The sequence below is a fragment of the Alnus glutinosa genome, chromosome 6 (genome assembly GCF_958979055.1).
Source record: "Alnus glutinosa chromosome 6, dhAlnGlut1.1, whole genome shotgun sequence".
In the NCBI taxonomy this organism is placed as follows: Eukaryota; Viridiplantae; Streptophyta; class Magnoliopsida; order Fagales; family Betulaceae; genus Alnus; species Alnus glutinosa.
In genome coordinates this window covers 26,016,027-26,031,125 of record NC_084891.1, presented here as the reverse complement: position 1 = coordinate 26,031,125, position 15,099 = coordinate 26,016,027, and the positions used below count along the sequence as shown (strand labels likewise).

Below are 15,099 nucleotides of genomic sequence, written 5' to 3'. Positions count from 1 at the left end.
AACGTATTTTAAAGTCGTGATGGTCATAAACCTATCAGAACTTCGCAGTTAAGCATGCTTCTGCGAGAGCAATCTCAGGATGGGTAACCTTCTGGGAAGACTGGTTTGGGAAGCAAAAAACGGACAATATTGTATCATTGGGGGTGGATCGTTACAATTAACATTTTTTAGTAATTTGAAAAGGAACAATGACACAATTGATAATTTGAAAGAGACATTAACAATTAAGTAGTAGTTTAAGAAAGATATATGTCCTTATTCTCCTATTATATCATATGTTGTTGAGGAATGCTAGACATCCAAACACTTTTTTTCAGAATTTGGTTCCAACTTGATGTGTTACAATCCCATGAGATCTATCATTTTGAGAAGTGTGCCACAATCTTATAGGATTGTGACACATCAGGTTGAAACCAAATCCTAAAAAAAAAATGTTGAGATATCTAGTATTTCTTCATGTTATTACTTTTAGCATTGTTCACAATGATCTTGCACAGGCTATACGAGCAAGCAACCATAAAGGCATCTTTACAAGACGACAGCTGCTGCCAGTTTCACTACCCAAACTACCTTATAAGCAGCCTTTAGTCTAAAGGGACTAAAGGCCGCTCTTTATTAGTGATTTTTGCAATTAATGTTTCGTTTGTTTTGGTGTAAAATAGCTTATGATAAATGATTTTGATATTTTTCGATATTTAATGGGAGCAAAAATAATAATCAACCATAAAATGATTTTCATTTGACAAAAATACTTAGAAAATTTCAAAAAATGATTTACACTTTTTAAATGACGCAATCGACCTTCACACTCAAGCAGTCGACTATCGCCAGATTCCGACAATCTTGATTTTGACATTGGTTGGAATCTGGTCGGTGCCGAAATCTGAAAATTTTTTGCTGGTATCCGACAACGTCCGGCAATCGTCACCGGCTCCGGCAATACTATGCCAGATTTGGCCGGCTTCCGGTCAAATGACCGGATTCCTGCAAGCATAAAATTTCAACCACTTTAAAAATATATTTTTTTAAAACAATCCCAATTTTAAAATCATAATTTTTTAGTTGTTTTTTTTATATTATTTTATATTAATATTTTTATGTTGTAAATAAAAATTGATCTTTTATTATTTAATATATTGAATGAAAGTATAAAAAAATATTTGTAATTTTCCGTACACGCTAAACACCAAAAAATATTTTTGACAAAATTTTTTTTCCTGAAAAATGATTTCTTAAAAAATATTTTATGACGAAAATTATTTTATGCTAAAACTTTAATGCCGATGCCCAGAGCAAGAACAAGGCTCAAAGTTTTAAGCTCAAGAGTAAGGGAATATTAAACATTTAAACATGTCACGCTCGACCAGATACATAAAATCCAGGAAGGATATTATTACAAGTAATGTCTATATCAGGCCATTATCTTCCCAAACCATCACATGGTAAGTTCAACCTGAAAACATACAAAAATAAAATAAAAACACTTTTGAAACCTAATCGCGTCGTCCTATTTGTGAGGACAAAAAATGAAGGCACAAATTAATAGATCTAGCCGTTATCAACTTCAAGCTTTCAAGGCAGTCCCCGAGTTTCGACGGCATTCTTGCAACATGTCCATGTAGAACTGGCACTTGCTTATGTCGCTCCCATAATTGGTCAGGCACTGCAAAAGAAATGTATAAAATTTAGACTTCATTAAAAAAATAACTATGATCACTGAATACAATCAATCAAATGACTAGAAATAGCTAAGAAGCAAAGAAAGTGAGAAGAGTAAAAAGGGTGAGAAGCAGAATCTGGAATCACCTGAGAGAAGAACTATAAACAAGAATTATGAACATAGTTTAAACAATTTAGCATCAAATAACTCCTAATGGATGGATGCCATGTTAAAAAGTGAAGATAGAGGATATACATATGTAAATACTTCAAAATAGTTGTAAACAGTGACTGATATCCACATACCACTTTACCTTCCAGAGTAAAAACATTTCCTAAATGCTCAAAACAAGAGAGAAAAGTTCATCTTAACACACATTTCCGTAGTAAACATGAGAAAATGAAAAATGCTACAAGCACTTTTACACATGGCAGTGAAAATCACCATTGAATTTTGGATCCAACGGTGATTTTCTCTGCGGAGTTTGCACTTGAAAATGTGTTTAGCATTTCTCAGGGAATAAATATCACATGCAAGAAGAAAAAACAAAATACCCATATAAAGCAAGTCGAGTAGTTGACATATTATTCATCTACCAATGCCTGAGTTAGCACCACTTCACAAACCAAATAGTTCACCTACAGAAGCAAGTAAAGCATAGCGTAACATGTGGCATGAGCAGGAGAACCATACATCACTTAAGGCCTTGGATTGACCAACACAAGCGTCAGAACCTCCATGAACAGTCATGTTTGGTGCTGGTGCAGCAGCAGGAGCTGATGAAGCAACAGTCTCATGGTGGATCACACGAGGACCCATCAGAGCATCCATAGCCCTGTGAGCGATGGCAGTGCCAGTACCCCAGGCCATGCCTGTGCATCAACCAATAAACTTCTGTCAGATCCCATGAATTTATATACATATGCTTTATTTATAAGGACAGAGACCCTTGCGGCACCAAGAAAAACTTAATACTCACCATCTGCAATGGCGGCACCAAGTCCTCCCATCATGGACCCATTTCCACCTTGTACGGGTGCTGGAGGAGGAGCAGGAGAAGCTGCAGAAAAAAAACAATAAAAAAAAAAACAGATTAACCACAAAGTCTACGTTTATCATCACTAGCATACAGAATCATACTAATAGGAACATCATAGTCTGATACAAACAATATTAAACAGCTTCACCATTTTCTCATTCCAAAATTGTGCAGTCAATTCTATAAATCCTAAATCCAAATCCATCCACTCAAACAGGATTCTCACATTCCCAAGCACAAAATGTGTTACCCACATGTTCATACTGCCCTACTAAAGACGACACTAGCACACCCACATGACTGTCAAGCGCTCAACATCACCGATTTAATTAAATAATCATGAGAACAAACAAAACAAAACAAACAAAAAAACTCCCAGAAAATAAAAAAGTATGTCAAGGACTTCCCTTTGTATTCTTTCTAACAGTAAACACTTCCAGGGGAAGATGTCAGCAAGGGAATCAAGAAGCAATCACAAAACACCTCTAGAAAATAGGTGAACACATTGTATGCAATACAAGGTTTACAAAATCCATGCATAACGTTACCTGGCGCAGGAGGATTACGCACTGGTGCACGGGCAGCAGGGCGGGAAGCTGGTCTTCCTGCAAAAATGACATCATAAGTTTTCAGAGTTCCCGATCACTGGGCGAACAGCAGGCTACAAACTCATAAGGATATGAGAAAAAACAGTGATATGGGCAGGGACAAAGACACTCCTATATATATCAAAGAAAGATAGACCTTATAAGAAACCACAAAAGTCACCTACCAATCAATAAACCATGGGTTAAGAGTGCATTTGGCCTTGTGATTTCCAGGCCAAACGCGTAATTTTAAATAAAATCATGAAGTCTCTCATTTAAAAAAAGGGAAGTGCTAGAATTCCCACCCCCATCCCACTCCAATCCCACCAACCCTAAGTGTAAAAAGTTGAAAATTGATTTATTAAATAAAAAAATTAAAACACTTAGAGTTGGTGGGATTGGGGTGGGATAAGGGTGGGAATTCTAGCATTTTCCTTAAAAAAAAAAAAAAAAAACAAAAAAAACAAAAAAAAGGTCAAATTCCTTGTTTTTCGAGGCAATAAAATGTTGCGGGTCTGAAAACGTGCAAAAAAAAAAAACATTTTTTAAAATGCCCGTTAAACCAAACCGACGCTAAATACTTCCAAAGGTCAACACAAATCTACCAATTTTTCCCAACAAAAATAATTTCTGGTCGACATACAGCTCCCAACCCTTTTTTTTTTTATTTGGTGGCTTACATTTTTTATCGTCAAAAGTATAAAAAATAAATATTGCCATAGTTATAAAAACTTGAAAAGTAACTTGTAAATCCATGTTACCACATGTATGGGTTACTTTCTACAAATCAAAATATCCTCATCTCCCATGTTTACCTTAAAACTATACCAAAGTGACATGTTCCCGATATTCTCTAATGCTTCATCCCCTTGTAAATAAACCCTAGGAATAAAAATATGACCTGGAATCTTGCACAGGCCGTTCAAGACAGGACCCAGAAAACGAAGCGAAATTTTCAATTTCGTTCCTCAAATTTATGTGACGAAACGGTGAGGCACTCAGCACTCGTCTTACAGATAAAATCCGAAAAATCCCAACCCTTGCTCGAGATTAAATGCTTAATAGTTCTAAACTAATATCAGATGAAAAGAACTTTTTGGAAGAAAAACAAATTACGTTTTTTCTTTGGAACATAAACCCAAGAAGCCTACGTACAAAAAGATTCGTAGCTTCGGCTGGAAACGTACCTCCGGAGCTTCGGCGAGGCATTGTGGAAGAGAAAGTAAAGAGCGCGTAGCGTAAGTTTGCCGTGAAGAACACGATGACAATATGTGAAGGCTCGGACGGAAGGACTCATTATATAGCGGTTGTGTGGGAAGAGTTTGCTTGGGCAACGGGGCAGCTTCTTCTAGAATAGTCTTTATTTATTTATTTTGACTTTGAATGGAATCTTCTATTTTACAAATGCTTTTTATTTTATTTCTTCTTCTTCTTCTTCTTCTTTCTTTTTTTTCTTTTTTTTATGAGATTACAAACAAAAGGGTTGGACAACAAATAATAAGCTTCCGATTGGCCCCATACAACCTATTCAATGCAAGCAAACAAAAATTAAAAGAGAATATGTCAAATAATTTATACGATTTTATAGATTCTTGAACAAAAGTTAAGAAAATTGACCATTAGTTAAGGCGGTCTAACCACTGGAACAAGCCCCATCGGAGTGAGAACTACAGTAGTGAAGAGAATACTGAGAGTGCGCCAGATTGAGACCATCAACGAGAGCCACCGACCATAGGTGTATGGAAGACACCACCAAAAAAAAAGAAAAAAAAAAAACCACTAAGATTCAAAAGTTATCAAATTTACTCTCTACGGTTAAAATTTTTATCAAATAAATTGTTATGTCCGCATTTCTTTAAATTTTTAACGGTATTGTCAACGTTATTTTTAATTAGAAGATAACAAGTGTCACGTTTAATAAAAATATAAAAAGAAAAAATATATATATAAATATAAAAAAATAAAAAAAAATCAAATTATTAGCCACCCCCAAAATGATCCATTCTTCTTTTCCTTTTATATTTATATTTATTATTATAGGATACCTGTGTCCAATTTTAATCGGAGATGATGTGATACATTGACGAATTCCATCAGCATTTCAAAGGGCAAGTCAACGTGAGGAGTTATTTACTATTTACACTCACCACAAAGAATTTTAAATCCTTTAAAAAAAAAAAAAAAAAAAATTCAAAAGAGCTTATTGCAAGCAGATTTGGCTTAAATGTCGTAAAAAAACTACTGCACAATTTTTTAATAATTCAAATTTAATTTTGATCCTTATTTCTCATTAAAAACTTAAAATTAAATTTGAAACGTTGAAAAAACTACAACTTATTTGTTTTAGCGTTTTTTGATAGCACTTAAAGCAAATCTATTGTAAATCAGTGCAATCTAATGAACTTGATTTGCATTTTTCCCTCTCAATCTCTCTCTCTCTCTTTTTTCTTTTTTCTTTTTTTTAAATTACCAATATTACTTCGTTGGGACGTGTATTTCTTTGGCACTTAATAGTTAAACAAGTGAGAGCTGGAAAGCAGAAGAAACCTTGATCGCTGGCTTTACGTACAAAATCGCACCAAATGAAATTGAGCTTCGAAGTGAACGGCAAAGCTTGCAGCGGCTATAAGTATTAACTTCAAAAAAGAAAAAAGAAAAAAGAAAAAAAGGTCCAGACTATGAACGATTAAGGGGATTTCTCTTCTATTTCTTTTAGCTGACGGGCAAAAAAGGATATACATAAATGAACCCGTCAAGATTGAAAGAAAATGCTACTTCACTACAATAGATTATTCCTGGGAGAAAAGATAAAATTAATCCTAAGATCATAGAAATGGGGGGCCAAAGCACTAATGAGAGACAAAAATACATTTTCATTCTTGCCATATACAGGACCCATGTGTAAAAAAGATACAAGGCCATAACATGGCCTTTAATAAGTGAGGAAAAAGAAAATGGATTTATCCACTTCAAAATGTTGTATGATAATTCACTCGTGGCTCAAGATCTTCTATCCACCTTCCTTTCACTAGATTTTTTTTTCTTCTGCTTCCCACCGTCTTTGCTGCCTGCCACATGATAACCGCGGATCGTTTAGTAAAACAGAAAATACAATGTAGCTTTGTTTTATATCACTTTTTCTTTCTTCCTTTTGCTTTCTCTTTTCAAAGCAAAAACATTAACAAACAACTCAAAACTACTTTCATATTTATATCACATCAGAATACTTTTTCAAACAAAAAAGCACCCTATAAAAGGTATTAAACTAAGGGAGCCAATACTTTATTACAACGGAATGAAAGTGCGAATGGAGTCAAATAATCCTGAAGCTGAAAGTTCACTATCAAAGTTCAAGGCAACAAAAATTATTATCAACTTGTATGCATATCAAGTAGACATATATTATTCCACTGTTCTTCCCCTAGAAAACAATTGGTATGTACCAGTCTAAAGTAAGAAGACAGTCAAACGATTTGAAATCATATCAACATTCCAAACTTGCATGGTAAAGGCTGACAAAAATAGAAAGGTTTTAGAGAAGTCAATATTCAACTAAAAGCTCACACGTCTCTCTCAATACTGGATATAATAGTAGATCAGATTCACCAGGTTGACAAGGTGCCTTCTAATCCAAATAATTGGGTACAAGTATGTGAGTTCAAATTACACATGCACCAAATTAACATGATATATCCAAACTTACCAAACCCCACAACGAAAGCCCCAGTCCACCTCAAATAGATAAAATATGGCACAGGAGAACCCTATATGCTATGGTATATCCTTACATAAGACCAATTCATTGTTCAACAATCCAAAAACTACCCACTTAACCATTTAATTAGATGAACTAGCAGTTACTGCAACATGTACGGGTAACAATTTCTAATTTCTCACATAGAAGCATAATTATAATCCAAACCAAGTATATGATCCTAAGCCCACCTCAGATGCGTACATTATGGTGCAGTTAAGAAACTTAATACACCACTCATTCATTGTTCATATATGAATGTAATAGACATCAAAGAATACTTTAAGAATCATCTGCGGCAACTGAGTCACCAATTGCTTTAACATCAGAAGTAGTTTGAAGTAAGAGTCAAGAAACGGATAGTCAATAAAAAGATTCTAAAAAATGGGGAAACAATAAATTCAAAAACGGCCACTTAATTCAAACTCAAGTAGAAAAGCCAGCACAAAGTGAGCTGTGTTCCAATACAACACCCACAAACTGGAACCATAAGTATATAAATGCTGGGAGAAGGCGATGATCAAGAATATATTGTTCAAAACTGTTAAGAAAACTTACGCAAAAGCCATGTACCCTGTGCCAGCATTAGCAGAAGATAAGAGTGCTGCATGAGCCCCAGCTGCAGAAATAGAATCCTGGCCCCCAGAGGACAAAGAATTTCTTCGATCCCCATCCACCTGTAAAAAAAAGAAAGAAGTAATAACATATTGTGAGTCTATTCATATGATACGAAAGTTACAAATGCCATATCCATAGATGAGAACCTTATCCCACTTAGATTTCTTGTTCTGTCTACCATCCCTAGTAGTGGTATCGGCTGCAGGTGGCACAGATAGCAAACCAGTAGCAGCTGCAGTTGAAACACCTACAAAATGACTTAGTATAAGAACATGCCATGACCCAATTTTTTTTATTTTTTTTAAAAAGGAATATTCTTTGAAAGCCAACTTAACCCTCTGAATTAAAAAAATGAGGTCTTTTACAGACCTGGAATAGGCATATTAACTTTTGGTGTAGGAGCGACTGTTCCAGATTGTGTTCCTCCAGAAACAAATTCAACCTTATTATTCTTCTTCTTTTCTAGTTCCTCACGCCTCATATCAGCCTCTGCTTTACAAAAAATACCAGAAAATGCAAGTAATTATGTTGAGAAAATCTATGATAGCAATGATATGTACGCATTCTCAGTTCACTTACTCCTTTTTTTTTGCTTTTTTTTTTTTAAAAAAAAAAAAAAAAAATTCTTTATTTTTTTTTATTTTATTTTTTTTTATGACGAGGAACCCCTTCAAGGAACAGCTACTTGGTATACCCACCCCTGTCGTTTAAACCTTAGACTCGTGCAAAGTGCCCCCTCCACACGGATCGGGTAATTCTTAGTTAACTTAGAAGACAAACAACCAGCAAACAAAGAAAATAATGCAATAAGGAAGATGCATGATTCACAAATTAGAATAACAAACAATAGAAGACCTTGAGCTTGAGACTTTTAATTGGAAAGCCAAGACTAACAACATTTAACCATAAATAATGGGAAGAAACTCCCCAAAGTGAAGCTTGCCGGAAGAAGATTCTGCTTTGCTTGATGTGGTGCATTTGAAGAAAAAGAAATGACTGAAGCTTTGAAAACAAAGAGAGGACGATGGTGGAGTTAAAAGCCTTCTTCTTCAATTCCCTTTTCCAGTTGATGGCTGCCTATGATTGTTTTCTTATTTCTAGTTGACATGACTTTTTCTTTTTTTTTTTTCTCTTTCTTTTTTAATTATCTTCTTTTTTCTTTTTTTTTTAAGTTGTTTCTTTTGTATATGTCATGTGTATTTGGGTGTGCCCTTTAGTTTTTAATAAAGTTCGATTGCCTGTAAAATAAAATTACGGGAAGAAACATACCTATCATATTTGAGGCTGCTAAAGAAAAGCACTCTTTCACATTTTGACACATCAATTAGAGTACAAAATTGAAAATTCAACAACTCTTGTACCGGGTAAAAGCATAGACAGGTGACACAAAAAGACCACCATATTAGAAAAACCTTATGCCAGATAGACAAATGTTAACATTCATGATAGTTCAAAACGACCTAAAATATAGGGTCTAAGTTCATGCCTTAATGTTCATGATAACAAAAAGAGCTAAATTAGTCTACAGCCAGCCTAAAACTACTCTCCACAGTACCAAACACATCCTATAACAACACATTCCCCTAAGGCTATAATGACATATTCTGGGTAATTGACTAAGTCTAAATTAATAAAACATAGTAATTAAAGAAACACAAATAGTCACACACGCATAAAATATATACACTATTCAAACAATACCCTCAAGTGGTACATACACGGAGAGATCTACAAAAGGAACTGTTAATGACCTATTTCGTCATAGTAGTCGCTTTTGTCATATCCATGAGGGTCAAATACATCTTTACTGAAGCAAGACCCTATTTGATTGATATCTTGATACCTCACTGCATGTAGCAAGAAGTCAGGGTTCCTGTAATCCTTCCTATTCCGTACTTCTGCATTGAAGCTTTTTCCATATTTCTTGTAATCAAGAAACTTATTTATTTTCCTCTGCAATAACATTACAGAAAGGATAAAGGCGTCAAAAGAAAATAAAATGTGCTATACCTGAAAGTCCTAGCCCAGATGTAAATTAATTATCTTCAAAATTATTGGTAACTCATAGAGCAATTTTTTTTTTTTTAATAAGTAATTGGCCCCAAGATTGAAATTAGTGACTTCAATTTCATGAGGCGTAGTCCCCGGCCAACTGAGCTATTCTTTGGGGTTTAATAAGCACAAATTAATAACATAGAGAAAGTTCTCTCAACTTTGGTTTCTGCCAATACTCCATGCAATCTCTCGACTTTAATTTCTGCCAAGCCCCCAGGCAAGCATATATGGAAGTTTCTTAACTTGAAAGCAACATTTCAGCAACGCAGCCATAATACTGATTCCTAAGACAAGCTGACAAGTCATTCTGCCAACTTTACCCAAATTAACAACATTGGAAAAATGAGTAAGACATAATGAAAATTTTATGGCAGGAGGGCATATTCTATATTTGGATAAGTAAGCAGCTCAGGTTATATTAAGTGGTACTGCACAAACAGCCCTAATTTCAGAAAGGTAACAACAGCCTTGTAATCAGCTGAAGTTGTTTTCACCACAAAACCATATGTTGCTTTTACCTAACCCTTGTAAAACCCTCAAAAACCTATACCCCTGTCAACTGACATAATCCTCAAACTTTGTAATTCCATATGACAGACAAATTTGCCTTAAAATTCAACATATGAACATATGCCGCTCATGTGATAGTTTTCTATTCATATTTATGATAGCAGTTCAAAAAGAACTTGATAATGTAAAAAAGTAAAGTATAAGGGGTTATTCACGTTCTAAGTTCTAACTATATGCCACCCAACCTAGCCCCCAAACAAAAAAGATACATAAATAAATAAAGTACATTGGTAGAAAGAAGGAAAGAAATAAAAACATTGTCTCTATAAACCCGGGAAGCCCCAAAATTCATATAACGGACAAAGCCTTGAACTTATCATTTTAAAAAATAAAAAGTTGAACTACCTCAAGCTTATGATTTGACAAGGAAGAGATTAAGATAAGAATTTCAAGGTCAATAGTCCTGCACTTCTCAGATTGTCTCCTTAATCCTTTCTTTGTCAAATTATATGGGATTTTGCAATTCAAAAGCAACAAGAAACCTCACATTCAAACACTATTGATCTTTTCACACCAAAAAACAAAGAAAGCAAGAAAGGAACTTACTTGTAGCTCCTCCGAGCACTTATCTTTTGGTGGTGGTGGGAGAAACGCGTCTAATGGATCAATTTCTTTTTCCTGTTCCATAACAGCTTCATCAAACTGTGCTCCCTCTGATTCCTGGATAGCATAGTTCATTGTATCATATGACGGATCAGATGATAGAGTTACTGGATTGCTAGCTGTTAAAGCCTGAACAGTTCCAGGAGGTGGTTTCTCTTGGAAATAACCTATAACAGACAATTTTTACAAAATTAAAGATAGAAAAGAAGCCATGTACAATCAGACTACAAAATCGTAAATAACAAAAACATCGCATTTTCTATCTCCTCTTTATTTGACAGTGTCCCCCCCCCCCCCCCAACCTTTCGTTCTTTTATCAGTAAGATGTATACCTGACCTCCCCATCCCCATGCCCACCACGAATTTACAACCTGAGCCAATGCCCAAGGGCTCAGATATCCTTCTTGTTCTATTTTTTAGTTAAGTTCTAATCTAAATAAAAATTCTCACTCAGTAAGTAACAAAGATCAAACATCTCTTCTGATTTTTTTTTTTCTCAGCAATGTAGTTTTTATGCTTTCAAACTTTAAATTTATCTTTGAAGCATTATATGACATACAATAGCGACATTATACGAATTGATGATACTTGACAGGAGACATATCTTAAAGTATGACATCAATTGGGTGACAGAACTCATACACAATGCTCACTTTACTTCGTTAATAAAATTCTCACTTTCTGCATTTCCAACAACTAAACTCTATCAATCAAAGGTAAACTGGCAAAGGATTACCGTAATGGGAAGGATGAAAGCGTTATGAATATAAGTAACATCCTTCCCATATATAGTGTGTGTATATATATCAATAGTATCACATCCATGCTTCCCCGAGTCCAAACCCAATGTTTGTTAACTAAGCGGCACATCCCAAAACTCTTTTTTATCAAACTCCTTACTTGTTCCCTTGTACAGCCCTTACCTGGCAGTTTTCATTATGTGTTCTTTGCAATGTCTAGGGAGGTTAGGAGTGAGTTAAGCCAATGTGTACAAATAGAAAGACCAGGTTCATCCTTTTATGTTGACGTCAGTACACGTCGGTCTATGATTAAACGTCTAGGTGGTGTTGAAGTTGGCTCATTGTGTGTGCATATATATATATATATAATGTTACTTACCCTAAAAAAGATAAATATATAGAATGTTGGGTGAAAAAGTGAATGGGATGAGTAGCAACTAACAAAGGGAAATAACTGAATGCTCACAAGCATTCAGACATACCATTCGCAGTTTGAAGCTCCGATCCAAACATGACCCGACCACTTCCTTCTATTTCTCCTTCCTGGAAAAAAAGAAAGAAAAAAACACCGCCAAAGCAAAATATAAATTAAGACACATGCAAATTAAGATACAATACATGATAGTAGGTTCACCCTAGAACCCTCCCCCACCTCCAAAAAAAAGTTCTCTAAAAGTTGACTTGGACCTTTCCTCTCAAAGAGGGAGAGGCAGCACTTCTCTGTAAAAAGCTTCCATGCATTTTAGTTCTAACCAATCAGAAAATTCACAAAAATAAAAAATAAAAAAATCCAATCAAAGTTCTACACAAGCTACAAACTTCTAACAACCCATCTTCACACAAGCAAAACAAGTATCCAGAAACTCTGTACACAATCTACCATCTTCAGTGACTGTTTGCAAAATTCAGTATCAGATAAAGACACCATTTGGTGGCACGGAAATATTGTTGAAAGATTCATTATACAAATTCCAACACACCATATAACCTCCCCTCACAACTGATTCCTAATATCAAAAATTGCATCATGTACAATTAATCACAGACACAAACGTGCACTTACACACAAAGCTCTCTTAACTGAACCTAAAACAACATGAAAACATAAAATCCAAGAATTTCCCATTCTCATTTCTTTCCTCCAAATTTATCAGCAACCAAACATGACTTATATGAAAACAACAGAAGGTACCTCAGGCTCAGGAGACATAGCAACTTCATCGTGACCATAGTCCACAATCGTAAGCTTCCGTCTCCCATTCATCCTCACACTCTCTGATGCAGCTACCGCCTCTTGCTGCGGTGACACTGCCGTAACTCGAGGCGGTGGCGTTTGAGGCTGTGGCGTTGTATTCTGACTGGCAATCGGTGGCGAGTCATCATTAGCAGCATCACCGCCAATTCTATCTCTGCTTTTGGTCAATGAATCATCCTGTTCTGCCATTCTCGAATCCATGTAATCATCATATTGTTGCTCTCTCTCTGCTTCTTGTCGCTCCATTTTTTCATCATCTTCTTCTTCTTGTTCTTCAATATCTTCCATGTCTTCATCTTCTTCTTCGTCGTTGTACATGGACAACATAGCAATGCCTTCGAATTGCTTCTTCTTCGACACCATGGGCGCTAGGATTTTTGGGGTTGGCGAATTAGGGTTTCGAAGGTGGATTTCCTGCCCTCCAATTGTTGAGAAAAAAAAAAATTTCGGAGGATGTGCTGCATCAAAGTTTTTTACCATGTTAGGACTAAAAAACTCCATTCTTACCTAAGTTTTCTTTCCCCCTTTCATTACCCACTATCAAAACTTAAGAGTGACAAATTATGCTCAACAGACCTAGCAGCATTTGTCAAAATTTCTCCAACCCAACCCAACAGAGCACATAACAAAAAAAAAAACTACAGATCTGTGGGTCACACTACCGATCATTTTCCACAGTTCCTCAGCAACCAAACAGCCCATAAACCAAAAATAAATAAACAACAAGAAAAAACCAGATCTGTGTTTAGTGACTTAAATTGTGTTAATCTCCACAGAATGGTGTGATTTTGTTAATCTCCACAGATCCACTTCACTCGTCATGCAATGTGGTTGTCTTTCTACACAACATTGAGACCCCCCCTTAATGAGTTAATGTCTCTCTTTTAGTGACAATTAAACATGGTGTTGGTCAATGAATCACCACATAAAAGGTTTTGTTACCGTTATTTCGCATACATTCAACTCATATGGCTTTAGACTAACCAAAATGACAATTAGAAGAGCAATAACTAAAATAAGACTTTAACAGGGCAAAGCATTTTTAGCTCAAGCGCCTATAAAAGCCAAGCCCAAGATTTAAGGCACAAAAATGCCTCATGAAGGACCTACATAATCAAATGCTTTAAAGACAGAATAGTAGGAATGCAAAGTATACCATCTTTCACTGATGCTCTAAATTATCCAAACATAAATTATTTAACAGAATCAATCCGCTCCTTTTCAATTCTAACCAATATTTCAATCAATACAAGATTCTTCATCAATAGCTTTAAAAAAAGAGTTCGTGATTTTTCATTTACAATTTAAATTCTAAAAGATCATTCAAGGAAATGAAACATACTGCAACTGATTCGAAGATTCAGAAAACAAAATGAAATAAGTTCCAATTATGGCCAAAACCTTTTACGTCAGACAAAAAAAAAAGCTACTATCATGCGAAGTATTTGTACTCAATGAAATATCAAAACTTGCAGAAAAGAGAATAGCGGAGTGGTTCCTGTAACCGAACAGCCCACAAACCAAAAATAAATCGAAAACAAGAAGAAAAAACCAGATATGTGGGTCACACTACCCTGTCGGCGCATTACATTCCAGAGGAAATCGAAAGGAAAAGAGAGAGAGAATCTTACTTCTGTAGATGGTTCGGCTGTCCTGCAACGGCGAAAATGGATAGAGAGAGAGCAGGAGAAGGAAGGTGGCGGTTCGTCGAAAACCAAGAGGGTGAACGGCGGTGGTGGTTCGTCGGCGGCGGGTGTGCGGTGGTTCAAGGAAGAGTTTTCAACAGAGAGGAGAGTGTTAGGGCCTGCTGGAACTTCGTTTGGGTGAAAATTGTTTGAACGAAGGTGAGGGTGTTTTCGGAAGAAATTTGTTTCTGTGAAATTTTTTTGGCCAACGACAGCGTCGGGCAGTGTAGAAAATATTTTTTTTTTCATTTTTTTCCCTTCCTTCCCGTAGTTCGGGCATGCCACCATCTATAGCTGTCGGGAAATGATAAATATACAACTTCATCACAATTTTGGCACAACCCCCACTCACAATGAGGTGGAGCCCACGTATATGGGCCCTACCTTGTTGTGAGTGGGTTGTGCCAAAGTTGTACAAAGGGGTTGTACCCCAATCATCCCCCATAGCTGTCTCCAAATTTGGTTGCAGATCGTTTTGCTGCGTTTTGAGGACTCATGCCAGTGTCTCACGTAAGAGGCTCGATTCAACCTCA

At 35.8% G+C, this 15,099-nt stretch overlaps 2 protein-coding genes across 6 annotated transcripts; both read right to left on the bottom strand.

Annotated features, from left to right (window-relative positions):
* Positions 1 to 1,336: 1,336 nt before the first annotated feature.
* LOC133871329 (uncharacterized protein C6C3.02c-like) lies at positions 1,337 to 4,591 on the bottom strand. Its single transcript, XM_062308752.1, has 5 exons — positions 4,474 to 4,591; positions 3,248 to 3,304; positions 2,640 to 2,720; positions 2,354 to 2,532; positions 1,337 to 1,663 (listed from the first exon to the last, which is right to left on the bottom strand). Exons 1-5 carry the CDS (start codon positions 4,493 to 4,495, stop codon positions 1,565 to 1,567), a joined length of 438 nt encoding a protein of 145 aa, XP_062164736.1. The 5' UTR covers positions 4,496 to 4,591; the 3' UTR covers positions 1,337 to 1,564.
* A 1,453-nt stretch (positions 4,592 to 6,044) lies between these two features.
* On the bottom strand, positions 6,045 to 14,859 carry LOC133871932 (uncharacterized). Of its 5 annotated transcripts, none has more exons than XM_062309404.1 (9): positions 14,513 to 14,646; positions 12,819 to 13,339; positions 12,109 to 12,169; positions 10,830 to 11,053; positions 9,410 to 9,611; positions 8,028 to 8,147; positions 7,805 to 7,905; positions 7,599 to 7,717; positions 6,045 to 6,354 (listed from the first exon to the last, which is right to left on the bottom strand). In XM_062309404.1, exons 2-9 carry the CDS (start codon positions 13,242 to 13,244, stop codon positions 6,315 to 6,317), a joined length of 1,293 nt encoding a protein of 430 aa, XP_062165388.1. In that variant the 5' UTR covers positions 13,245 to 13,339; positions 14,513 to 14,646; the 3' UTR covers positions 6,045 to 6,314. The 5 variants fall into 5 exon arrangements, with proteins under 5 accessions (XP_062165388.1, XP_062165386.1, XP_062165387.1 ...); XM_062309402.1 differs by having other exon boundaries at positions 6,045 to 6,350; XM_062309403.1 differs by having other exon boundaries at positions 7,815 to 7,905.
* Between the last annotated feature and the right edge of the window lie 240 nt (positions 14,860 to 15,099).

What these genes read in the sequence shown, in the direction of transcription:
- LOC133871932 (XM_062309401.1), bottom strand. Translation starts at nt 13,244, where the DNA reads ATGGTGTCGAAGAAGAAGCAATTCGAAGGCATTGCTATGTTGTCCATG. An exon ending in CGACTACTATGACGAAATAG is followed by an intron (nt 8,148 to 9,409) that starts GTCATTAACAGT and finishes TTTGTAAAGCAG; the next exon opens with AGGCTGATATGAGGCGTGAG. An exon ending in AGACAGAACAAGAAATCTAA is followed by an intron (nt 7,718 to 7,814) that starts GTGGGATAAGGT and finishes TTTTTTTTACAG; the next exon opens with GTGGATGGGGATCGAAGAAA.
- LOC133871329 (XM_062308752.1), bottom strand. Translation starts at nt 4,495, where the DNA reads ATGCCTCGCCGAAGCTCCGGAG. An exon ending in TGGTGCCGCCATTGCAGATG is followed by an intron (nt 2,533 to 2,639) that starts GTGAGTATTAAG and finishes GTTGATGCACAG; the next exon opens with GCATGGCCTGGGGTACTGGC. An exon ending in AATCCAAGGCCTTAAGTGAT is followed by an intron (nt 1,664 to 2,353) that starts GTATGGTTCTCC and finishes TTTCTTTTGCAG; the next exon opens with TGCCTGACCAATTATGGGAG.